The 27,018-nt window shown below is 41.5% G+C and overlaps 1 protein-coding gene across 5 annotated transcripts in view; it reads right to left on the bottom strand.

Annotated features, from left to right (window-relative positions):
• DIPK2B (divergent protein kinase domain 2B) overlaps positions 1–27,018 on the bottom strand; it is a 54,697-nt gene that overhangs the window by 24,032 nt on the left and 3,647 nt on the right. For 4 of the 5 annotated variants that reach the window (XM_074029448.1, XM_045383327.3, XM_065538673.2 and 1 more), the window contains exon 2: positions 20,944–21,208. In XM_074029448.1, the coding sequence (XP_073885549.1) occupies positions 20,944–21,208 (265 nt within the window). Of the gene's footprint in view, positions 1–19,318; positions 20,394–20,943; positions 21,209–27,018 lie in introns of those variants that run through there. The other variant, XM_074029449.1, reaches the window with a different exon arrangement.

The following is a 27,018-nucleotide window of genomic DNA, read 5'->3' on the forward strand; positions in this document are numbered from 1 at the left end:
GGAGCTAAACCTGGCTCAGGAGTCGTTGAGACTAAAGAAGTGGACGGGGAAAGGTAGAGCAGCTGCAGGCCTGACCATGCTTTACACCAGCAAGGTGAGCCAGCAGGTAAGTGGCAATGTGTGTGAGTTATCAAAGAACCCCTGTTTCACTTCCACCCTCCAAGACTCCTGACAGAATCTCTCTGTGGTCCACTCTAATTCGAAGCATAGAGGGAAAGGAATTCTGGGAAATGTAGTTCAACCTAGCCAAGTTGACACATTACAAAGCTGTCACATCACCTTTGGCTTCCTTTGCATATCCCATGGTGACTTTCTTCAGCTAGACTTAGCTAGCTCACTGGAGCCTGACTGCCCTGAGTCCGTATTTGGGGTATGGAGGTTTACTGTCCTGAGAAAAGGCTGGAAAGAGGAGCAGGCTTGGGTAGGCAGCTTCTGGGCCAGGTTTCGGGTGAGGAGCTCTCCAGTAGATGGACATAGTGCAGACAGAGCTCATGGAGGAGCCGGTGATGCATTCTCTGGGTACCTGAGAGAAGCTCCTGGTGCACTGAACTAACTTCCTTTCTTTCTTTCTTTCTTTCTTTCTTTCTTTCTTTCTTTCTTTCTTTCTTTCTTTCTTTCTTTCTTTCTTTCTTTCTTTCTTTCTTTCTTTCTTTTTCTTTCCTTTCTTTCTTTCTTTCTTTCTTTCTTTCTTTCTTTCTTTCTTTCTTTCTTTCTTTCTTTCTTTCTTTCTTTCTCTCTCTCTCTCTTTCTTTCCTTCCTTCCTTCTTTCTTTCTTTCTTTCTTTCTTTCTTTCTTTCTTTCTTTCTTTCTTTCTTTCTTTCTTTCTTTCTTTCTTTCTTTCTTTCTTTTTCTTTCTTTCTTTCCTTCCTTCTTCTTTCTTTCTTTCCTCTTTCTTTCTTTCTTTCTTTCTTTCCTTCTTCTTTCTTTCTTCTTTCTTTCTTTCCTTCTTCTTTCTTTCTTTCTTTCTTTCTTTCTTTCTTTCTTTCTTTCTTTCTTTCTTTCTTTCTTTCTTTCTTTCTTCTTTCACGGGATGCGGGTAGAGACAGGGTCTCATCATCTTGTCACATGGGCTGGAATGCAGTGGTGTGGGCTCAAGTGATCCTCTCCCTCAGCCTTCTCTAAGTAGCTGGGACTAAAGGCACACACTACCACACCCAGCTAAATTTTTGAATTTTTGTAGAGACAGAGTCTTGTTATGCTGCCCAGGCTGGTCTCGAACTCTTGAGCTCAAGTGATCCTCCCACCTTGGCCTCCCAAAGTGCTGGAATAACAGGTGTGAGCCACTGTGCCCAGCCTGAACCTCCTTTCTATCTCCATCCCAACCCCTATTTCCCCCTCTTCACTGGCCTCATTCCTCTGCACCCTGGGTACCTTCACAAGGTACTGTCTACCAGGTCCTTTCTGTGGTAGAAGGAAGGGTCTGGGGAGAAAGAAAAGCAGGCACCTTCCTAGAGGCTGGGTGTGAGAAATTAGCCACAGAAGCACTAGAGAGAGAGGCCACAAAGCCCAGAAGGGCCTGAGCTGAGAACGAAGTGCTGTCAGTTCCAACCCAGGTCTGTCACTAGGCTCAGTGGTCCTTTGGAACTGCATTGCAGGGAGACACAAAAAGAATTTGGGGACTCTTCCCTCAACCCAAATATACTGCTGCAACCATGCCTGTGTGTTAGGAAACTTGTAACAGCTCCCATCTGAGGTTGTTTTAAGTCATTTATTCAACAAAAGCTTATCAGTGCTCTGTTTTGTATAAGCTGTTGAGCCTTATACAAAGTAGGACCTACTGAGGTCACAAAGATAAATAAGAGAAGGCCCCTACACCCAAGGTACCCTCGTGGGGCAGAGTGACATATACACCACAAAGTTCAATACGGGGCAGAATATGACAAATGCTGTAAGAGATGTAAACAAGGTGCTATGGGAATACAGAAAAGAAAGCAGTAGGGAAATCCAGGTAGGCTTCACAGAAGAGGTGGTATGAGCACGGCCTTGAAGAATGAGTAGGATTTTGGCAGGTGGAGATCTAATGTCAATGTATTTTAACTGAAGAATCAGAATTGAGCAAAGGCAAGGAGCAGAGTTAAAGGCCATGTCTGGTCTATGGGACACAGACTTGGGTTTATCAGGGGAGAAGATTGGAAATGTATGTTGGGAGAAAACGGTGGGACTCTTGAATACCACATGTAGGAATTTAGATTTTATTTTATAATGTGCGTAATGTTGTAGGCAAAGATGATTGTTCATGAAGATGCCATGGGCACCCCCCAAAAAACTCTTTAGAGGGAGTTATATTCAGTTTGGCAATATGTATTCAAAGGTGTAAAACCTTTATACCCCTTGACCCAGTGGTTCCACTACGGGGAAGTAGGGAAGCCACAAAGCATAGTATTTAAGGGTGTGACTTCTGCAGTCAGGAGACAGGCCTGTGTTCAAATCTCAATTCCAAAATTTACTAGCTGGGTGACCTTCGACAATGTATGTAAATCTCTCTAAGCCTCAGATTCCCCATCTGTAAAATGGGAACAAGAATATCTTAGAGGGTTTGAAGATTAACTGTGACAAATGTATGTGAAGCATGCCTGGTCCATAGAAAGTAGCAGGTATGTGGTAGTTTTTAAAAGGAAATTTGTTTCAAAGACCTAACATGAAATTCAGACAAAGACTTTGCAAAAGGATGTTCATCAAAGCATTATTTATGATAATAAAAATAAAAAATGTAAATAGTCAACAATAGTGAATAAAACTGTGGTCCATACATTTGAGGAAATGATGCTTGTGAAGAGTTTTAATGATATGGAGGTTATTATGCGATGTAATATTTAGTCATAGAAGAATATTCAGTATTACATATACAACTTACTTTTAACCATGTTAAATATGACTAGAAAAAAGACTAGAAGAAAAAACACCACTGTGTGAACAGTGGTTGCCTCTGTGGCAACCCAGTGGTGAGTTATATGTGATTTTTCCCCCTATTTTTTGTGTTCATATATATATATATATACACACACACACACGCACATACATGTATATACATACACACACATATATATGTATATATACTTTATACATTTTTACAATGAGTCTATGTCACTTTAATAATAACAAATAAAAGTAAAAAATTGAAGAAAAGAAAGTTTTTGAACTGGAAAGGGAAAGATCCATTTTTTTGGGAGGGTAGCAGGTGGCCAGGTTAAGCATGTATTTGAGAAAGGGAAGGTGAGAAGCAAGGAGATGGGTCACATTGCTCTTTGAAGCAGGCCTGAAGTGGTGCTTTTCCACCTCACAATGAATGGGGTGATTCTGAGGCTGCTGTAGGGGAGGAGCACTTTGTTGGAAGAATTCTCTGTGCACAGCCGGGAGGTCTATGCAGAAGGAAGGGGGTCTGTAATGGGGACCTCTTGCAGGAAAATATGCTTAGACAATCTGATGGCCCCCTGAGCTGTGAGAGATTGAAGTATTAAGGTAAAACAGACAATGAAAAGGTGGGGGGCATACATTTTTCACCACTGGGCCATGGACAGGACCTCAGGGAGGCCAGAGGGATCAGATGCATCCAAGAACAATGAACGTCAAGAATGAAGTGAGCCTCATGAGTTTCCACATGTTACTGCAGCCCTCCTGGTCCTATAGAGAATTCTTTAGATCCAGAACACTGAGGGAAGGACTATAGTTTTAGGATGACAAGAAAGCATCAATCTCAAGAAGCTATAAGGTAGTTATATTTGTTTGTTAATTAGAGAGCCATTTATATTCTAGAGTCCCTTCCCCAACCCTAGCATACATAGTGTCCACTGTCTTGTCCCTAGAATTGGCAAGTGCCACAGGTAAATGACTACCTGCTGAGTCTCAAAACATGATGGTGTGCAGAAAGTCTCCACCATAGTTAGCACATGTTGGGGCTCTAGATGCAGGGGAAGCCTTCTGAGAAGATTATTGGTGGGGAGACAGTTTTGATCCTAGAGAAACAATGTTGGAAGGGAAATCAGTATTTGCCCCTTGCCTTTCCTTTTGGTGTCTTACCTTGCTTTTGAAGCACAATCCTCAGAAGCACTTGGGTCAGCTTACTAGGCAACCCCCTGGAGAAATCACCCTTTGTCCTCCTGAGCAAGAGGCTCCCCATCAACTTCTTCTCCTGCCCTTTGTCAAAATACCTCAGTTGTCTCTTCTCCAAGTTAACTATGGAGAGATCAGTCTCTGAAGAATGCTAATGAATCATTGTGCCACCATCCCTTCTTGCCCAAATTGGGTAGACATTTCTGTATCAAGAGTCATATTCCATGGAGTATGAACTGTGGGACTGATATGGTTTGGATATCTGTCCCTCCAAATCTCATGTTGAAATGTGATCCCTACCAGGTGCAGTAATCCCAATATTTTGGGAAGCCTAGGTGGGAGGATTGCTTGATCTCAGGAGTTTGAGAAGAGCCTGGGCAACATGGTGAGATCCTGTCTCTACAAAAAAATACAAAAATTAGCCAGGCATGGTGGTGCACACCTGTAGTCCCAGCTACTTGAGAGGCTGAGGTGGGAGTATCTCTTGAGTCTAGGAGGTCGAAGGTGCAGTGAGTTGTGATTGTGCCACTGCACTTCATCCTGGGTGACAGAGCAAGACTCTGTCTCAAAAAAAAAAAAAAAAAAAAGAAAAGAAATATGATTCCTCCTGTTGGAGGTGGGGCCTCATGGGAGGTGTTTGGGTCATGGAGGTGGATCCCTCATGAATAGATAAATTCACTCCCTCAGTGGTGAGTGAATTCTCACTCTATTAGTTCCCATGAGAGCTGGTTATTAAAAAGAGACTGGCACCTCCTCCCTCCCTCTCTCTTGCTCCTTCTCTCACCATGTGATCCCTGCTACTGCTTCCCCTTCCACTATGAGTGGAAGTTTCCTGAGGCCCCACCAGAAGCAGATGCTGGCAGCATGCTTCTTGTACAGCTTGCAGAACTGTGAACCAAAATAAACCTCTTTTCTTTATAAAGTACCCAGGCTCAGGTATTCCTTGGTAGCAATGCAAGGTAGACTAATACAGGGGTTTTCTGCTTGTTAATGCCTAAGATAAGCCAGTAAAAATTCTCACTTGGGGAAAGACAAAAATTTCAGGGACTCTAAAATCAGAAGGTCTCCAGTGAAACTGTGTAGAGTTGGCTGTATCAGGAGTTAGCACAGGCATGGATCAAGGGTCACCTTTAAGTTGTGAATAGTGAATAGTAAATGATGTCATATCCATTCATTTATTCTTTTCTTTATTTCCCAAACATTTATGCAGTGTTTACTTTATGTCAGACATGTGTGAGAAAAGACACTGATAAAAGATCCAATCGCTGCCCTCAAGAAGCTGCCTATATGATTGGAGAGAAAACAGAAAGAAAGCCATCATGTACTCTATATAAAGTGCTTTTCTCATCTGCTGTAAGTATGTTATTTAAGTCAGATTCTCCTCTGGATCCCATGCCCAGCTGGGTCCTGGCCAAAGCAAGGAAGGCCTCAGTTCTCTTAGTATATGCTGGGCTGAAAACCACAGGAGTTCCTCACACATTCTTCAGCCTTGAAATAGTATCCAAAATGCCAAAGTGTTTTAGAATAAAGCCGGATTCTCAAAATTAAGAAAGATGGCTTTAATAGCTATATTTAGGATTTTGATATATGCATGCAGTAGCATTTTTTTTTCTTTCCTGGAGAGTAGATAATTCTGGGATTTTTGGTTCTGGCCATGACAAAATATACCTGGTATCAGACTTACCCTTCTGCTGTAAATAGCTCTAAAATCTCGGCAAAATATATAAAACAACTCTTTGCAGGTATTGAACCACAACCAACACAGCACAATGATCCTTGTGAGAAAGGATACACACGAGGTGAGCCCCATATTCACACTATCTTTTTCCCTGAGAGCATTTTCCAAGCTGCAGTGTAGGTTTGTGCTAGGTAAAGAAAACAGAGATCAGCATTTGGGGCTGCCAAAATGGCTGGGATTTGGAAGACACAGTCCTGTAAAGGAGAAATTCACAGAGAAGGAGCTGCCGTAACTTTGTAAAAATTTCCCTCAGGTCCTTGGCCAGCTCCTAAGCAGCATGTGAGTAGGGTAGGCCTCTAGAGACCTATCAGAGAACCACATTAGAAGAATGTATTGCTAAGCAGAGATTTCAGAGGCTGCATGGTGCTGGAGAGGTGAAGGTTGAAGTTTGGCTAGACATCTTAGTGAATATCCTGGGCTTTCAACTGGACCTCAGAAAGTCCACATTCTAGTAGTAAGGATCACGCCTTATCAGCAGGGACCATGTCCTAGGAGTAAGGGCGAGACCAGGAAAGCTACACGAACAAAGTCTAAAATCCATTCTCAACAGAATTAAGGCAGTGGCTCTCAAATGGAAGAAATTTTTCTCCCCAGGGGATATTTTTGACCACACCTGGAAACATTTTTGGTTGTCACAACGGGGGGTTGTAACGCTACTGACATCTAGTGGGTAGAGGCCAGGGATGCTGCTAAACATTCTATAAGGTATAAGCCAGCCTCTTTCCCCCAACAAAGAATGATCCAGCTCAAAGTGTCAATAGTCTTGAGATTGCAAAATCCTGGCTTTAAGTGATTTGAGAGCAATTTAATTGGCTACTAGAACAAAACTCAACAATTTTTAAAGGAAGATGACATAATTCAGAAACTTTATAAGGCATTACACTTAAAATTTGGCATACAATAAAAAATTACCCCGTTAAAAATTACCCCCAAAATGTGAAGAAGGAATAACTAATAATCAAGAAAAAGGAAAACTATCAACACAGACAGAAGTGGAACCAGAGATAATTGAGATAATCCAGATATTAGAGTAGAAATGAGGAATTAAAAGTAAGTCTGGTTAAGATTTTAAGAAAATAGAGGAAAAGAGACCAAATGAATGAAAAAGGGAGAATTTCAAGATAGTTGGAATCTATAAAAAATTAAATAGACATTCTAGAAATGCAAAATGCAATATCTGAAATTAAGAACTTCTTTACTGGCTTTAACAGAAAATTGGGCACAGTAGAACATATTAGTGAGCTAAAACAAAGCAAAACAAAATAAATCAAAAAACAGAGAATGTCCAAACGAAGAACATAAAGAGAAAAATAACTGAAAAAATACTAGAATTCAAGGTTGGTTTAATATTTGAAAATAAATCAATGTAATTTACCACATTGATAGAATAAAGGAGAGAAAATATATGGTCATCTTAATATATGCAGAAAAAGCATTTTATAAAATTTACGAAAAATTCTCAATAAACTAGAGTAGAAGTAGAAGGAAACATCTTTAGTCATACTGAGGGTATATTAAAAATCTTATAGCTAACATTCCTGTGATACCTATGAATTTAATCACAGTGCTTGTTCACTGCCCAGAAAGAGTGTGTGAGCAAGCCCCCACACAGCTCATCTTTTTCCTTCAAATGATGGAATAACTCGGTGTTGGAGCCACTGGAACATCACCTCATCAGCATTTGTGTTAAGCGGTTGTTTTGAATGGGACAAAGAATAACCTATCAATTTCCAGGTCTTCATCATATTATAGGATTATTTAAAAAGGGGGGACCAATAAATCATTTGGTTTGTCTGCTAAAATAGATATCTAATTATAATTCATAGATCTCATTAATGAAAAAGATTCCGGAAAAGGCTCACCCAGCCTTGAAGCAGATAAGTTGAGAATAAAAGATGAAGGCAAAAGAGGACTAGGGGAATACTAGACATGAGATAGGTCACCAGTGGATTCTTTCTTGATGAGTCTCAAATACAGAGTTCTTTTGCTCTAAAATTTGGAACAAAATGGTTATGCTACTAGGACCACTGCTATTTTCAATGTATTGGAAGCTCTAGCCAGTACAATAAGGCAAGAAATAGAACATATTTTAATGTGAGAAAAAAATAAATAAAACTACAATTATTTGAAGATGGAATGACATAATGGTATACATGGAAAAATAAAAATCTATAGGCAAGCTATTAGAAATAATAGGTAAATTTAACAAGATTGTTGGATATAGGGTAAATACACAAAAATCATTTGTACAGTAGTTTCCTCTTATCCATGGGGCATACATTGCAAGACCTCCAGTGGATGCCTGAAGCCACAGAAAGTACCAGGCCCTATATACACTGTTTTTTTTCCTATTCTTACATATCTATGATAAAGCTTAATTTAAAAATTAAGCACAGTAGGAGCTTAACAATAGTAACTAATAATAAAACAAAGCAATTATAACAATATACTGTAATAAAAGTTATGTGATTGTGGTGTCTGTCTCTCAAAATGTCTTATTGTATTGTACTCACCTATTTTCAGACCACAGTTGACCATGGGTGACTGAAACTGTGGAAAGCAAAACCAGGGATAAAGGAGGGACTACTGTATTTCTATGTATTAGCAACAGAGGCTAGGAGAATAAAATTTGAAACCATACAAATTCTAGTGACAGCAAAAATATCAAATATCCAGTGTATCTAACAATATCATTTACAGTAACACCAAAAAACATCAAATGTCCAAGATAGCTAGCAAAACGTGTGCAACATAGCTGTGCTGAAAACCATGAAACAATGAGATAAATTAAAGAAGACCTAAGGAAATAGAGACCTACTCCATGTTCATGGATTGGGAGTCTCAATGATGTTAAGGTGTCACTTTTCTTCTAATTGCTCTATATATTTAATGAATCAAAATTACAGCAGGTTTTGTGGAAACTGACAAAATGGTACTGAAATTTATTTGGAAATGCTAGAATTCCAATGAAGAAGGATAAATCTGAGGGCCTTATGCTACAGGATATCAAGGCTTACTATACATCTACAGTACTTAATACAGTTTCATATTGACACAAAGCTAGATAATACACCAGTGGAATACAACAGAGATTCCAGAAACAGATTCACTCATACATAGTCATCTGATTTCTCACATTCTATTGAAATTCAGTGAGGAAATAGTGGTTTTTAAAAAATATAATGCTTGGTCAATTGGATATTCATGCGGGGAAAAAAACCCTTAACCCCTACTGTACCTCACTCACAAAAAGTAATTTGGGATGTATTATAGACCTCTGTATGAGAGATAAAATATTAAAGCTTCCAGAAGTAAACGAGAGAACATCTTCATGAACACAGGATAAACAGGACATTAAAAGCGCTAACCATAAAATAAAATATTAAAAAACTGGACTTCATTAAAATTAAGAATTCCAATTCATCAAACGAAGCAATTATGGCAGCCTGGACAATACAGTGAGAACCTGTCTCTACAAAAAAATAAAAGTAGCTGAGCATGGTGTACAGCTGTACTCCCAGCTACTTGGGAGGCTGAAGGCAGGAGGATTGCTTGACCCCAGAAGTTTGAGGTTATAGTGAGCTATGATCATGCCACTGCACTCCAGCCTGGTGACAGAGACACTCTGTCTCAAAAAAAAAACAAAAAACAAAACAAAACAAAAAAACAAAAAAAAAAAAACCATTAAGAGGGGGAAACGTCAAGCCTTAGCCTGGATGAAGATATTTGTAATACATACCTGACAAAGAGCTTGTATCTAGAATATAAATACAACTTGTATAACTTGTACTAATTAATAAGAAAGACAATCCTATAAAAATGGACAAACTAAACCCAGTACTTTACCAAAGATGAGATCAAAGCAGCCAGTAAATATATGAACAAGGATTCTATATAATCAGTTATTAGAAAAATGCAAATTCAAACCATACAATGATATACTGCCAGACTCCCACCAAAATAACAAAAATTAAAAACTAACAGTAGTTAAGTGTTGATGAAGATATGAAACAATGGAATTCTTTCTCCCATTGCTAATAGGAGGAAATCAGCATAGCAACTTTGGAAAACTACTTAGCAGAGTCAACTAAATCTGTCCATATGTACATATGTACTCAACAATTCCACTTCTGCGTGCTTATGTTCACCAATAGATATGTACAATAATGTTCGTAGCAACTTTAATTCACAATAGTGCAAACTAAATACAGCCCAAATGTTCATCAACAGCAGAATAGATCGGTGTGAAACCATCACAGAGTGGAATATTACACTGTGGTGAAAGAAAACCAACCACTGATTCATGCAACGACATAGATAAATAGCATGATGTGTTGTGTACATATTGTATGATTCCATTTAAACGAACTTCAAAAACAGGTAAAACTAATCCATGGTGAGTTAGGTCAGAATAGTGGCTACCTCTGGGAAGGGGCAGGGTAACCAACTGTTCAGATTGTCCTGCAACCGAGAGGTTTCAGTGTGAAAACTGGGATAGTCCCAAGCAAACTGGGATGCTTGGTCACCCTAGGATGTGGTCTTTTTTGGAAAGGCACATGAAGGAGCCTTTTGAGGGGCCAGAAATGTTCGGTATCTTGATATGGATGGTGGCCATGAGTGAATACACGAGTGAAAATTTATCCGGCTGTGTACTTAAGATTTATGTGTTTATGTATGCAGTTTATACTTTAATTGAAAATCTTGAAAAATAGCTATATGTTACAAAGCTCAGAGTATGAAGAAAGCAAAGACAATAGGACCATTAGGAGAATTTTGGTGGATAACAAAATGAAGGCCTGATTTTCATTTCTAAGGTTTGCTTGTTTTCTCTTTCAGGTGTTGGGACTTTGATGTGAAAAAGGTGAGGCAAAATGTGGTAAACAGGAATGAAAAGCCAGAATGAACAAAGGAAGGCTTCATTGTTCTGAGTGAGTTTCCCAGCCTGGGAGATTCACAAAGACCTGGCAAATGATATTGTTGAACCATGGGCGGTGAATGTAGAGAACAGAAAAGGCATGAAAATCCATTTCTGATATTTAAAAGGAGCAAGAGGGTAGATTTCACAAATTAGCGATTAGTGGGCTGATCCTGGATCACAGGAAATATTCTAAAACAGGTTATTCATAGGATAATTTGGGAGCCTCCAGAAGGGGAAATGATGATCTTAAGGAGTCACTGAGGATTCTTTTAATCAAATCATTCCAGACTAACAACTTTTTTTTTCTTTGACCTGGTTATTTGATTTTTAATCAGAGAAATGCAATAGACTTAGAATATATGAACTTTAGTGAGGCATTCAACAGTGATTCTCATGAGACCCCTATAAAAGAAAAGGGGAAACAAGATTTGGGCTGCATAGAAAAATTAAGATGATTCGTAATTGGTTAACTGAGTTTACCTAACAACTAATGGATTAACCCCTCTAGAGAAAGAAAGCTTTTTATTTGGCCCTGTTCTTTTTAACATTTTTATTGAGGACTAAGACATAGATAAAAATAGTGTTCATCAAAACTGAGAATAATATGTACTTGGGGTGACAGTGGGTATGATAAGTATCAGAATCAAGTTGACAGGCTAGAATAATGGATTTAATATAAGAAGATCATATATAACAGGATAAACAACAGGTTCTGTCCTTGTAAACTAAAATCTAGCTACAGAAGGGGTTTCAGTTGACATAACATTTAAGAAGCTTCAATATGAGGGGAATGCCGAGATGAAAAAGAGAATTGGGGATGTTTACAATGGGGAAGCCAGGATTTAGGAGCTGCGTGTATGGGAGGGCATATGTCATGTATAATCTGTATGACTCCAAGGCATAGAAATAATTTACACAAGTGAGAGCTACAAGAAGACAGATTTGAGATGAACTTTCCAAGTATCTGTTCTGTCCAAAGAAGGCATAAGCTGAAGGTAGTGAGTTTCCTGTCACTGTATGATAAGATAGACGACCCTTTGCCTTACAGAAAGGATGCAAATATGTTAGAGTTCAAATTGCTGAGCTTTCAAATTTATTTCAACCCCAGGAATCTATGACATACGTGTAATTCAGTAAGTAGAGATAGATTTTGATCTTTAACATATTGATATATTTCTCTGTGGTTTGCTCTCATATATAAACTAGGAATAAATATACTCATTTCCTGCTTAACCCACACAAAAGGTTTCCAAATTATGCCTTCCATAGACCTCTTGATAATCCTAAGAGAGAAGAGCTAACGCAATTGTAAAAACTATTACTGCCATAAGTGGCCTTGAGTTAGGAACAAATTAATATGCATTTTTAATATCTTTTTGTATTATTTCTCCACATTAATGACCAAACTTGTGTCGACAGCAGCCTAACAGAACCCTGGATTGATTTTCAATTTTCCTCTGAGCAGAAATTTGGCAAAGACTAAATCATAGATTGGGGAAATACAGAGTTTTCATCATTGTTATTATCCTGATATTATTACAATTTCAATTATTTGCTCTGTGGCTCAAAAGATAATGTTTTTACATTTCTAGTTTGGTAGGTTTTTTCCCCCCTTTTTATTATTGTTAATGTCTGATGTGATTCCTTTTTGATTAGATAAAATGATCTTTACTATTTCTACTTTAAAAAATGTATTGAGGGGTTTTGTGGCTTAATAAACAGAACACAATCACCATATCACAATCAATTGATATAGTGATTATGTTCTGTTTATTAGGCCACAAATATTGTGTTAGAACACAGTCACTGTATTAATTGATGTCTTCCAAGTGACTTTCTTTATAGGCATATACTATATATTATATAGTTTAACCTTTGCTTACTTCATAGTATGTGGACATGCATAGAGGGACAGCCAATCCAGAGACCTCTGGGCCAAGTCACACTTAACGGCAAAAGCATTTTTTTCTGAGTACATCAGAATAGGGATAATGAGATATCAAAGGAAGAATTGTATAGAACAAAGGATGCCTTGATTTTTTAAAAAAGGGACTTGATTGGTAACATCTAAGTTTAGGGAAAGCTTAAAGCCCTGTAAAGGCAAAGCTTGCTTTGTGTCGTCTGTTCTGATGATTATTCAGGCTTTGGTTACGTTTTGGCTGGGGGCTGCCTGTATTCTGTATTTGAGCATCATCTGGAAGGAGCCACTGGTGACTTGTCTCATGTCTATCTTTCCCCTAGTCTTCTCTTGCCTCCTTTTTCTTTCTCAACTTGTCTGTGTCAGGACTGGGGAAGCCTTTCACTGTCTCATTTTCTTTTCTTTTCTTTTTTTTCTTTTTTTTCTTTTGAGGCGGAGTCTCACTCTGTTGCCCAGGCTGGAGTGCAGTGGCGTGATCTTGGCTCACTGTAAGCTCCACCTATCAGTTCACACCATTCTCCTGCCTCAGCCTCCCGAGTAGCTGGGACTCCAGGCGCCCGCCACCATGCCTGGCTAATTTTTCGTATTTTTAGTAGAGACGGGGTTTCACCGTGTTAGCCAGGATGGTCTCGATCTCCTGACCTCGTGATCCGCCCACCTCAGCCTCCCAAAGTGCTGGGATTACAGGTGTGAGCCACCACGCCCAGCCAACTGTCTCATTTTCATTCATGAGCTCCATCAAGAATAATGTAGGGATCATTTGAGTGGGCACACTGGGTGATTATTAGGCCCTTTTCTATGAGTCTATGACACAATGGAAGTTTGGAAATGAGTAGGTTAGTCTCTGACCCATTCCAAATAACCTCTTTGCCACAAATGTTGAGATGGCAAAGTCTTCATGGTTGTAATCTTAAATAAATTAGATGATTCAAAATCTTAGTTGTTTTAACTCTGAACACTTCCAGTTCCATGACTGGATGGAGAAAATGGGTTGAGAGGGGACTTGTATCTATTCCGTAATATCTCTCCAGTTGGTTCCCCAAACTCCCATGGGCGAGAAACACAGCCCTCTGAATACCTCCCAAGGGTCACAGGAACAGGGTCTCCTGATTTCATAGTGAGGATGTACCTCTGAAGGGGCTCTGTTCCTCCAAGACCATTCCCCAGAAGATGTGCACTGACATCCAGGGAATATTGCCCTGTGTGGTACTGTGGAGGCATTCTTAGTTGCTTAAATTTCCTTTTCCACGAATAGTCATTTCATCTTTGACTCCAGTGTTAGATGTGTGTGAAAATAATACAGCCACCAGTCAGCCTATTTTTTCTTTTTCAGCACCAATATAGTCATGTTCTCTTTTAAAACAAACAAACAAACAAACAAATGAAACTTTTTTGAAGCATCCTTGACCTAGTAGCCTGTGAGGCATTAAAATATTTACAGTCTGAAAACCAACTGTGAATCCAATATAAAATTTTCATCTTCGTTAAAGCACTTTATCACAGGGTATCTTGTATCAGAACGAATCGAATATGGTCTGTCTCCCTCACTGGGGTGTCATCTCCCAGAGTGCAAGGACCTTCTCTTGATACCCGTATGCCCTCCTAGCGCCTAGCACAGGTCCTATAACCATCTCTTACATATTTTTGAGTTACATTTAAACAAAAGTGAATTTCACTTGTTTATTAGTTACATCTGAACCCACATTTAGATTATATAATGAACACGCATTTTGGTTAATTTGCCGATTTCCCTTATTCTATGCATTTAAAAAAATAATGGAGACGTAGGAAGTAAAATAGTCAACCATCCTTGTTTGAACAAAGCTGACTGAACACTCTGTACTGCCATCTAGTGGGAGAAAAGGCTCTGCGGCCATCTGGTGTATTCCCGTTTGGAGGGAGTAACACTGTTTAGAACAATGTCAGATCGGATCGTAGTTGAGGGGATGGGAGCCGGACACAGTGGAGGATATGTGTTTTCCCCTGATTAGCCACGTGCTGCCTAGGGTGGTTGCCTCTTGGCATAAAAGCAGAGGAAGCCTTCTTTGTGGTTTTGTGAACAAGCACCTCATGATAAACTCTGAGCGGTGTTCTTGGCTGTGGTTCTGTTTGTGGGGTAGTAATTTAGGCTGTGGGATATTCCCATCAGAACAATGCAGCTTTTAGAGGAGAAAAGTCACGATGTTATTAGCATAAGTGCTAAACATGCTCGAGCGCGTGCGTGCGCGCGCGCACAAACACACACACACACACACACACACACACACACACACACACACACTGCATCGTTTCACTTTCTTCCTAATTCTTGGTCCTGTCATCTTCCTTAGCAGCCCTGCCGTAGCTGTACTGCACTGTGGCTCAAGATGCAGTGTCCTTAAATACAAAACTGCATTTGGCCCTGCAGGAGGGGAGCCCGGGACTCCCTGGCTCAGCCTCTGATGATGACTACTGGGGCTTTTCATCCAACTTGACTTTATTTATTCATAAGCAGGGCTGACAGTCAAAGTTCTGAGGTCCCTGAACCGGCCAGATCCCTCCTCCCTTTCGTTTACTTTTATTTCTTTGATTTTATTTTTTCTCCTCTCATCTCTGCCTTGTCAGTTCTCTGAGCAGAGCCTGTGAGCTCCTTGTGGCATCTTTTTCTTCCCCTAAACACACAGCAACACACACACACAAGCAGATAGGCACAATTGAAGGCTCTGACTTAGATCCCAGTTGGAAAATGGCGCTTGAGGAAATCAGAGAAAATCCACTTAAGTCACACACAGAGAGAGTCCCAGGGGGCTGGCCTGACAGGTAGGCTGAGCTGACACTGGGCCATTTGGTGTGAGTTGAAGGATGAGGCAAATCTCCCAACCACGTATCCTATAATAGCTCCCCAGTTGGCTCTTGAAACTCCCATATAAATACAGAAAGATCATGATTTCCAAACAAGAAATTAGGACTTATGTCTGATGGGTTATCAGAAAAACAGGGCAGAGCTGTTTGGCCAAATCTGGGATGAATGATCACTCAGAGGGCTCGTCTCTTATTCCAGCTGAGATCAAACACAGAGGCTGCTAACTTAGAACACTGTTGAGAAGAATTCTGGGCCACATCTGGATTTAGTAGGGGAAGAATGTAGGAATATATTAGGAAGGCCTGAGATAGTCATGCATGAACTAGTGAAAGCATCACGATATTGGCTTTTCATGCAAATGGCTTCTTAGAGGGCTAACAGTGAAATGCCATTAGCTGTTAACTTCCCGGCACAAATTAAATTATGACATTAGCTGCCCATCACAAGAGAATGGGTCACAGAATAGGGGAAGTTGTTTCTATGGCTTATTCTTCCTTTTAAAAATTGAGGTAAAATTCACATAACAATAAAATTCACCATTTAAACCATTTTAAATTATACAATTAAGTGGCTTTTAATACATTCAGAAGACTGTGCGACCATCACCACTACCTAATTCCAGAATCATTTCATCACTCCAGAAAGAAATCCTGAACCCATTAAACAGTCACTCCTAATTCTCGCCTCCCCTCAGCCCTTGGCAACCACTGATTTCCTCTCTGTCTCTATGGATTTGCCTATTCTGGACATTGCCTATAAATTAAATCATAGAATATGTGGCTTTTTGTGTTTTACTTCTTTTTATTCACTGAGCACAATGTTTTCAAGGTTTACCCATGTTGTAGCATATATCAGCACTTAATTCTTTTTATGGCTGAATAATATTCCACTGTATGGATAGAATATATTTTTTATCCATTCATTGGTTGATGAACAACATTTGGGTTGTTTCTACCTTTTGGCTATTATGAATAGTGCTGCTATAAGCATTCACATACAAGTTTTGTTTTTTGTTTTTTGTTTTAAATAGGTTTGGTCTCACCATCGTCCCCAGGCTGGTCTTGAACCCCTGGCCTCAAGCAATCCTCCTGCCTCAACCTCCCAAAGTGCTTGGATTACGGGCGTGAGCCATTATGTCCAGCCCACATACAAGTTTTTGTTTGAACACTTGTTTTCAATTATCTTGGGTGAATAGGTGAAGGTATTTTTTGGCCACCTTTGGTGAAGACAGAACCATTTGAAACTGATAGGTGAGTTTTGCTACAAAGAAAAGAGCAGATGTGGCTGGGCACAGTGGCTCACGCATGTAATCCCAGCACTTTGGGAGGCAGAGGTGGGTGGATCACCTGAGGTCAGGGGTTGGAGACCAGCCTGGCCAACATGGCGAAACCCTGTCTCTACTAAAAACACAAAAATTAGCCGGGCGTGGTGGCGGCGCCTGTAATCCCAGCTACTCGGGAGGCTGAGACAGAAGAGTCACTTGAACCTGGGAGGCAGAGGTTGCAGTGAGCCGAGATGGGGCCACTGCACTCCAGCCTGGGTGACAAGAGTGAAACTCCGTCTCAAAGAAAACCAAACCAAAACAAACAAGCAAAAAAACAGAGCAGGTGTTTGAGTGCAGCCTGGATGAGGCATGAAAGTGGGAAAGAGTGTAACAGAACACCTTGGGCCCGCCGTGGAATCCTAAGGGCAAAGGGTCTCTGGAAAGGAGGTGAGGAGAGATCGAGAAGATGGTGTCAAAATAAGACAGTAATGACCTTGAGCTTAATGGATAGGAGAAGAATGGGTTTGTGCAGAATTTATAAAATGGCTGCTAATATTTCCTTTTTTATAAGGAAGGGAAAAATCTATGGTGGAGATGAAAAGGTGGGTTAGGGGAGGGCCAAAGTAAAGCAAAAATTGTTCTGCTTTTGTCCATGTATTGCCAGCATGTTGTTAATAGATGCTGTTTTGGCAGAAAGAAGAAAAGCTTGTTTAGCTGCATGTAATGCAAGATGACAAAATTGGTGGAGCAAATTTTAGCATAACAAATTGGAGAAAGGGACTCACTTATTACAAGAATACTGCTGTGCATTTCTATAGTGATGGACTTCTGAAGCATATTCTTGTCTATAAGCTCATTAGGATAAATGAATCAGACAGAGCAGGTACTATTTTCTGTCATTTGAGAAATAAGAAAATCAAGGCACCCAGCACAGCTCTTGGTGATTAGTAGATATTCAGTCAGTATTTGCTAAATAAATGAAGCAGAGTCATATCAAGTTAAAAAATATCAGAGCTTGGAGGGTCTTTGAGATCATCCAGAAGCCCTCTTCCCACCTCAATTTTGGAGAAGGAATGTCAGAGCAGATTGGGGAAATTTTGGGCTTAAATCCAAGGTCAATTGGTCAGGGAGTGAAGGACCCAAGTCAGCAATGTGTCCTTTGTTTCAGTACAGAGCGTCAGCATATTAACTACAATGCTGGGTGGCGATTTGTGCTCTTGCCTGTCTCTACCACTGAGCCATATGCTTCTGGGGGTGGAGCTTGGGTCTGATTCATCTTTGAATACCCAGGATGCTGTAGTACAGTTGATGAAACTTGTTGGATGGATGAACAGGAATGGAAGCTCTGTGTTATTACTGCGTCTCTGCTCCTTCTTCTCATTTTGCCACAGCTTTTAGTGGCAGATACAAAACTCAACCATAGTTTCCAGGCTCCAGGAATCTTTTCCCTAGACCCTAGTGTCTACATTCATCAAGGTGTACTCATAGAGTACAGACTGCAAAAGATGTACCTGGCGGGTTGCTTTGGACTTGTTAGGCCCCCTGGGATAATCTCTACTGTACTGTTATTATGGAAGTATCTAGAAGGTGAGAGAAAGAGGACATTTTCCTTAGTTCAAAGCCCAATGCCAGTCTAGCTACCTTAGGTAGAATCTCAAGTGTATCTTGCACACCAGAAAGTTCCTTCCTGGCTGGGCACGGTGGCTCATGCCTGTAATCCCAGCACTTTATGAGGCTGAGGCAGGTGGATCACTTGAGGTCAGGAGTTCGAGACCAGCCTGGCTGACATGGTGAAAGTCCATCTTTACAAAAAATACAAAAATTGGTCAGGTGTGGTGGCACGCACCTGTAATCCCAGCGACTCGGGAGGCTGAGGCAGGAGAATCGCTTGAACCCGGGAGGCAGAGGTTGCAGTGAGCAGAGATCATGCCACTGCACTCCAGCCTGGGTGATAGAGCAAGATTCTGTTTCAAAAAAAAAAAATAGAAAAGGAAAGTTCCTTCCTTTGGTATGTTGTCCAGGTCCCAGGTAGAGGTAGGCTTGCCTTTTAGAAATTATGCTTTTCAGAATGGGACTCAACAATGATGGGGGCAGTAAGAGGTCATAGGATCTTCAAGGGGTTCTGAAACAATTCTTTGTCTACCCCGTTTTGCTCTTCTTGGGGACTTCTGTTTGTTCCTGAGCACATATTTCAGGCAAAATGGAGGAGGTCTCATAGTGGTTTTTCCCATGCCTCATACTAGACAGTCACGCTGTCCCCAGCCTGTGAATGGCATATGGTGGGTACCAAAGCTAGTGCATGAAGGGTCTGTCTGCAGGACAGAAAGAGAGGCACAGGGGGTTGCACGTTGACCATGGTGTTAGATTTGTTATATGACCTCTGTTCTGCTTCTGCCCTGTGTTGAGCATCCACCATGGGGTTCTTCTACCTAAGCCTCCACTTCCTGTCTCCTGCACAAACTCCAAGACCCTCATATTAGATCTTGCCAACACCTCCCCAGCCTGGGGACAGCGTGACTTCTTCCGGTTTTTTCTGTTCCCACTCAGTGTCAATAAATTCATAGAGTGCAGACTGCAAAAGCACCATATTGGAAAGCTCAGTTTTATTCAATGTTCCATGATGGCCATATTACCAGCAACCTGACTCCTCCTGATTTCAAAATAGTTTCCACATGTATTAGTCAGGGTTCTCCAGATAAACAGAACTAATAGGATGTATAGATAGATAGATGGAGAGAGATTTATTATAAGAAATTGGCTTATGTGACCATAGAGACTGACGGTTCCTAAGATCTGCAGTTGGCAAGTTGAAGACTCAGGAGGGCCAATGCTATAGCTCTACTTCAAGGGCTGGCAGCCTTGGCACCCAAGGAGAGCTGATGTTTCAGTGTGAGTCTGAAGGTAGGAAAAAAGCCAATGTCCCAGCTCAAATGCAGCCAGTCAGGCAGGAGGAGTTCCCTCTTATTAGGAAGTGGGTCAGTGTTTATTCTATTGAGGCCTTCAGCCAACTGGATGAGTCCCACACACATAATCTGCTTGACTCAGTCTACTGATCTCAATGTTAATCTCATCCAAAGTCATCTTCACAGAAACACTCAGAATAATGTCTGACTAAAGAGCTGGGCATCCCATGGCCCAATCAAGTTGACAGATAAAATTAACCATCACACCACACAACCTAAGCACAAAGCCAGAAGGTCTTATTACATGGATGAGATAGCCAGGAACCAGTGATTCTTCTTTGTTCCATGTCTCTTATCTTGCAGAAGCCAACAGCGCGTTTGTTAGCGCTCAGAATTCACTTAGACAGCCTGAGGTACCCATGTAAAGGACCTAGTGACCCAGGGAGTGTGAGAAGCAGCCTCAGCATCCCCATGAGAAGGTCGGTTCAAGCCTTCCCTCTTTGTCATGGCAGGGAGGTTGGGGTGAGCCTCTCTTTCCTCATCTTTGCTGAAGGTGAGCCACTCAGTCCTCTGAGGTGGCATCTTCTGCACAAAGGGGCTCAGCTAGATGTGTGTGGAGGGTCATGGCTGTGCTGGTTCGAATGAAGAAGGCTGATACTTGAGATGATAGTACAGGAGGGAACCAATGCAGAATATGATGATGGCACCAGCAAGGTGCTGAAGTTCCCAGGGCAGCATGTCCATGGGAGTGGGTGGGAGGCTGTCAGGTGGGAAGAGGATGCTGTATTATCAAAGTTGGCTTCTGTAATGGCTGAGGTTTGGTTATTCTTTACAGTGGGAGATAGAAGAGGAACCTGACTTTCAAAGTGATCTCTCTGTATTGTGAAACAGGATATATATGGGAGCTTCTAAGAGAGAATACTTAGCCAGCCCGGGAGCTGGCAAAGAGCTGTCAGAGAAGGATGCAGGTGAGTTGAGCCCTGGCAGGGGGGTGGACTGGCAAGGGTCATCCTGTCAGATCTTTAGGCCAGAGGTCGCAGCTAGGAACTTTCCCGAATTGTCGCTGAGGATCACATCAGAGAGAATGGGAAATGACAATGGGATGGAACCTTACAAGTAAACCTTGTTTAGTTCCTGTCTTACTGTAAGCCACTGTGTTTTATGACAGTGTTTTGTCACACTTTAGACAGACCACAGCTTCTCCTTTTCCTCAAACTGAGATATGAGATGGGAATGAATTTCTCTCTCTCTGTCTCTGTCTCTTTCTCATCATCCCCTTCACATCCCCTTCCCATGGCCTTCACACTCACCTGCACCAGGTCTGGCGTGAGGCGCTTGGCCTGCAGCCATTTCTGGAACCTCTCTGTTTTCCGCAGGACACGCTCAATGCTGCAGGTCCTTGGGGCTGATGCAGAGGCACAGATTCTCCTGTCTGAGATCTCGTTTTGATAGTTGCTGACCAGTCTAAAGATCTCCACAGGGCGCCAGATTTTGGAATCATCTGAGTAATTTGCAGGATAAGAAAGCAAGAAGTCGGGAGACAGTCCGAGGTGGGAAGCCAGCCAGTTGTCAGACCTGTTGGAAGAATAGCCCTTTGAGGATTGGCCTGTGAGCTGGAGGCTCGCAGAGCCCAGGGACAGGGAGACAGGGGACAATAGCCCAAGTGATCCATTTCTCCTACTTAGACTGAGGTGTTCGAAATTATTTTTGTGAGAGGACTATTTTTGCTTCTTCAAACTTATGGTAGTGTATATGTCATATCAGAAAAGGTGAAGGAGGTGTGAGTCACACACAAACCTCTTCATACAACTGGCACAGAAAGTCTAGCCATAGCTCTCTGAACTTTTACTCCCTGTAAAGATAGCAGCTTTATATACACTGACATTTTTGATTCCCCTAATTCCCAATTCCACTTTACAAGGGTGGAAACTCAGGCTTGTAGAGCTTAAGTACCTTAGCCAAGATCAGACAATATGTTGCCAATCAGAGGTGTGGACCCCAGGCTGTCAGTCAGCAAACCCCAGTATCTCTCCCTTCCCCTACGTTGGTTCCCCAAACTGCTTACCCTCTGACCAATGGCTGGGTCTTGGAACCACAGAGGTTCTTGAAGAGGCTCTTGGGTCTGCACTAGGGAGACCACTCTACCTCCATACCCAACCCCAAGCAGTCCAATTCATTTTGTTTTCAGTCTGAAAATTTAAGTCTTCAGTACCAATAAAGTCCCAGGCAAGAGTGACTACTAAATGGTCATCAAATTAGAAGCTACCTGGGCTCCAGGAGGTGGGTGATTCTACATGATGGCCTGGCCAGTCCTTAATCCTCCTGGAAGAGAGGCATTGGCTAATTTATTTATTTATTTTGAGATGGAGACTCACTCTGTTGCCCAGGCTGGAGTGCTATAGCTCCATCTCAACTCATTGCAACCTCTGTCTCCTGGATTCAAGCGATTCTCCTGCCTCAGCCTCCCCAGTAGCTGGGATTAGAGGTGTGTGCCACCAAGCCTGGCTAATTTTCATATTTTTAGTAGAGACAGAGTTTTACCATGTTGGCCAGGCTGGTCTTGAATTCCTGGACTCATGTGATCCGCCTGCCTCGGCCTCCCAAAGTGTTGGGATTACAGGCATGAGCCACTGTGCCTGGCAGGCATTGGCCTATTATCACCTGCCAGTTTCCTAGGCCCCACAGTTATATTTTCTCCATAGTCATTTCTCCAGCTGTGTGCTGATATTTCCGTTAGGGAAGAATGTTAAATCTCTTTTTGATTTATGTATGAAAAATTAATCAGAAAAAGTTTACCTTCATTATTATTAACAATTGAAGGTCATACTGCAAATGAAAATCAGGCAGCATACAACATGCTATGTATTTAATTTAATTAAGAATATTTAAATTCTTATTATTGGGCATTATTGGGTTACCCCATGATAATGAGTTTTGGATAATGCATTTTGGAAGAATTAGCATTTCCATTAGACCCAAACCCTAGATTGTGTTGTTTTTTTCTCTTACCTGACACGACTTTACCCTAAGAGATTGCAAGCTTTTCCTACTGTTTTGATGGCAAAGAAAGTTACACAAAAAAATTACAAGGGCAAAGAGGTCAAGGGACTTGTTCAGGAAGCTGGACAGCCCAGGCCTCTGAATCCCTGAGTTATGCACTAGAGCTCCAGTCTCACATCTGGGAAGGTGCTCCAATGGAAACTGTCAGTGAGCAACTTCTGCAACGCAGGACAATGCAAATTGCATTGGAAGTAGGCACGAAGGATTCTGTACAAGAACATTGGCATCAATGTATTTAAAAAGATGAAACAGTGTAACCTTGTAATGAGTCCATTTTACTGGAAGTTTCAGGACAACTATGGGAAAAGATCCTCCCCTCTAGGTGGATAAGGAAGGCCCAGGACCCAGACACAGGCCTGTCTACCTTTATCCTGCAGCTGCTGTTGCTCATGGAGTTTCAAACCCACCCCCACTCCCCACCCCCACCCCCCAGCCACCAAAGGGACTGGAGCTGGAAAGTTATCACTCGGTGGCTCTTTTAGATAATGATAATAGTAAGACGCATTTGTGAAACACTTAAGTGTGCCAGTCACTTTACTAAACACTTTATATGTACTGATTCATTTAATCCTTTCAATAAACCTACAAGGCTGATACTATTATTAACATATAGATGAGGAAACTGAGGCACAGAGTGATTACATCATTTGCCCAAGGTCACATGATCAAGAATTACAGGAAGTGGCATTCAAGGCTCCAGAGTTTGCAGTGGGGACACCACTAGACTTCCATAGCCAACCCCAAGGAATCCCATTAATTTTTTTTTTTTTTTTTTTTTTTGAGACAGAGTCTTGCTCTGTCGTCCAGGCTAGAGTGCAATGGTATGATCTCAGCTCACTGCAACCTCCACCTCCTGGGTTTAAGTGATTCTCCTACCTCAGTCTCCTGAGTAGCTGGGATTACAGGCACACACCACCACGCTCGGCTAATTTTTGTATTTTTAGTAGAGACGGGGTTTCACCATGTTGACCAGGCTGGACTCAAACTCCTGTCCTCAAGAGATCTGCCCACCTCAGCCTCCCAAAGTGCTGGGATTACAGGCGTGAGCCACTGCGCCTGGTCCCATTAATTTTAATCTTGTTTCTTTCACCACTTTGTGCTTGCTTATTCCTCTATCACCCATTTTATGAATTAGCTCATAGAAACAGATTAGTCACATTATTAGGGTTTATAGGCGGCAGGATCCTTGAAGATTATTTTGTCCCTTCCCCATCTTGTTTTGAGGATGAGAAAATTGAAAAGAGAATTGAAAGGGATGAGAAAATTGAAAAGAGAAAATTGAAAGCAGAATACATATGTGACTTTTCTGAAGACTCACAGACAGTTAGTGGTAGAGGAGGGCAGGTCTCAGGGCTCCTGTTCTCCCAGTTGGTGGGGGTGGTGTGGGAAGAGATTCCTTGCCCTGTGAGACAAGTTCATTGTCCTTTTTTCCTGTCCCCACCTCCTAAGGAGGCTCCGCTGAGACAACAGCACTGCCTTGGCAGATGACCTGTAATGAGTGCCTGGCAGGCTCAGTGATGGCTTGAGGCATTCCACAAGGACCAATTGAGACAAATAAACAGGATCGCAGGCTGCACTTCTACCCTCATTCAAAAATGGTAACAAATTTATTGCATTGAATGGGAAAAATGTGTATTCTGACAGTGTTGACTACCTACTTTATTGAATAGAAGAATGTCAGTGAGAAAATGTCAGTGCTTTTTATTCACTAAAATGTTACTATCCTGGAATTTGGACAACCACAAAGCAGAGACAGCATTCTCATCTTCCTTCTAAATTGAGATCATGGGCCTGATTGAAGTGAGGCTGGCCAAGTTCCTGATTGTGTTGAAAGAGGGACAAGCAGAATTATAGTTTCTCAGAGCTGGAAAAAAGCATCAAGGCCATGTGGTCCAATCCCCCCAAGTCCCTCAACATGGGGTGGGGGAGTGGGGGAGAGCGACAGTTTTGGAATTAGAATAAAATGCCCTCTTCCCGTGCATTCTTCTCATGCTTGAATCTGGTCAAACATGAAGTCTATAGATATGCCTTTCTAAATTGTTTTTCTTCCCTTCCCTCTTCTCATCCTATAGCTCTGCACTGAACCCTTAACCCATTTAGTGTCTTTCCAAAGCTCTTAGGCTACAGTTCGTGCTCCTTAGTGCTTAGAGCTTAGTTCACAATGCTCTGCCTGCTGCATTGCCTGCTGCTTTTCTTACAAGTTTGCTTTGGTCTCACCAAACCACTGACTATCCTTGGATAAGCCACATTCTTTCAGGCCTCTGAGGTTCCAGTCACCTGTCATATGCTGACACCTTTGTCTGAGACAGTTTCTTCCTCTTTCTTGTCTCGAAAATCCCATTGTAGCCCTTTAAAATCCAGATGGATACCACCTCTTTGGAACTCACTCCCTCATCCCCAAGTTGGGACCTATCACTAGGTGGCTCTTTTATTTAATGATAATAGTAACACGCATTTGTGAAACACTTAAGTGTGCCAGTCACTTTACTAAACACTTTATATGTACTGATTCATTTAATCCTTTCAATAAACCTACAAGGCTGATACTATTATTAACATATAGATGAGGAAACTGAGGCACAGAGTGATTACATCATTTGGCCAAGGTCACATGACCAAGAACTGCAGGAAGTGGCATTCAAGGCTCCAGAGTTTGCAGTGGGGACACCACTAGACTTCCATAGCCAACCCCAAGGAACCCCATTAATTTTTTTCTTTTTCTTTTTTTTTTTTTGAGACAGAGTCTTGCTCTGTTGTCCAGGCTAGAGTGCAATGGCATGATCTCAGCTCACTGCAACCTCCACCTCCTGGGTTTAAGTGATTCTCCTACCTCAGTCTCCTGAGTAGCTGGGATTACAGGCACACACCACCACGCTCCGCTAATTTTTGTATTTTTAGTAGAGACGGGGTTTCACCATGTTGACCAGGCTGGACTCAAACTCCTGTCCTCAAGAGATCTGCCCACCTCAGCCTCCCAAAGTGCTGGGATTACAGGCATGAGCCACTGCGCCTGGTCCCATTAATTTTAATCTTGTTTCTTTCACCACTTTGTGCTTGCTTATTCCTCTATCACCATTTTATGAATTAGCTCATAGAAACTCCCATGATACCCTGTGTAAGACCTTTAAAAATATTTCCTATACTCTGTTTTAACCATTGATTTACTTCTTTGTCTTCCTGATAGAAAGTAAACTCCTTCAGAGCAAAGATTTGACCTCTTTTAACTTTGCAACTCAGTGTTCAGCGGAGTACCAAGTTAGTGCTCAATACTCTACAGGTGGATGGATGGATAGGTATTTAGATGTATAGATAGATAAGTGAGTAGAGAGATGCATGGAGGGCCGGATGGTGCGATGCACAGTGTGATGGCTGGGTGGAAGAATGCATGGAGGGCCACCTGGATGAATGGGTATATGGATGGTGGATGAATAGGTGCATGGATTCACATAAGACTGACTGAACGTGCAGATGGATGCTTTTGCCATAAGCTTTTGAGCCCTGTATTTCCCAAGGCCCCTGAGTTGATGTGAAGGAGTGAGTTAAGACAATAATTTATTATCAACTTCTGAGGGCAAGGAGACAGACGAGAGACAAGGGAGAAGGGAAGGCAAAATCAGGCCTGATGATTTAGTTATTTTACTGTGGGCCCTCCACTGCTCAGTTGGAAGTATTTAAACATTTTTTTTTAGATTTTGATAGTGGAGGTGGTATATAAGACCAAGTGTGCATAGTAAGGAAGGTGAGATTAAAGCATTAGCCCTGATAAGAGCCTAGGAACTACTAGGAATTATTGTGATTAGAGGTACTGCCACTGTTTACTCCTCACCCCACACCCTGCATGCACAATACTGACCAACCAGATCATGGGAGAATCTTACCAATTGGTGTGACTTCTCAGGGTTTCATATATAGGTATATTGTCAGTAGGAAGAGTATGGCAATCAGACTTACTCATTTTCCTAGCTTCCCTTAACTTTTTCATTCAGGATTTAAAAGTCAACATGGAATGCATGGGAAAATTGATACTGAAAACATTCATACTTTTAAAGGTCAGTGGTTGAGTATGGGAAGTATGTGATTCATCCTTAGCATACTTGCCAAAGGAAAGATAAAGGAAAAAAGGAGAGGTGATGTTCATCTCCTTATCATGTGTATTCAGCATATCCAGCCAGCCTGGGAAACCCATCTATGATTTGTTGCTGAACAGATGCAAGCATTGTCCAATCCTTAGTGAGGACTAGGACCTGGCTATAGCATTTCAACCAAACAGCTGAGAGTTTTGGATGGGCTTTTTCCTAAGGTGTCATGGTGATCACTTTTTTTTT

This window comes from Macaca fascicularis, chromosome X (assembly GCF_037993035.2).
Source record: "Macaca fascicularis isolate 582-1 chromosome X, T2T-MFA8v1.1".
NCBI classification, from domain to species: domain Eukaryota; kingdom Metazoa; phylum Chordata; class Mammalia; order Primates; family Cercopithecidae; genus Macaca; species Macaca fascicularis.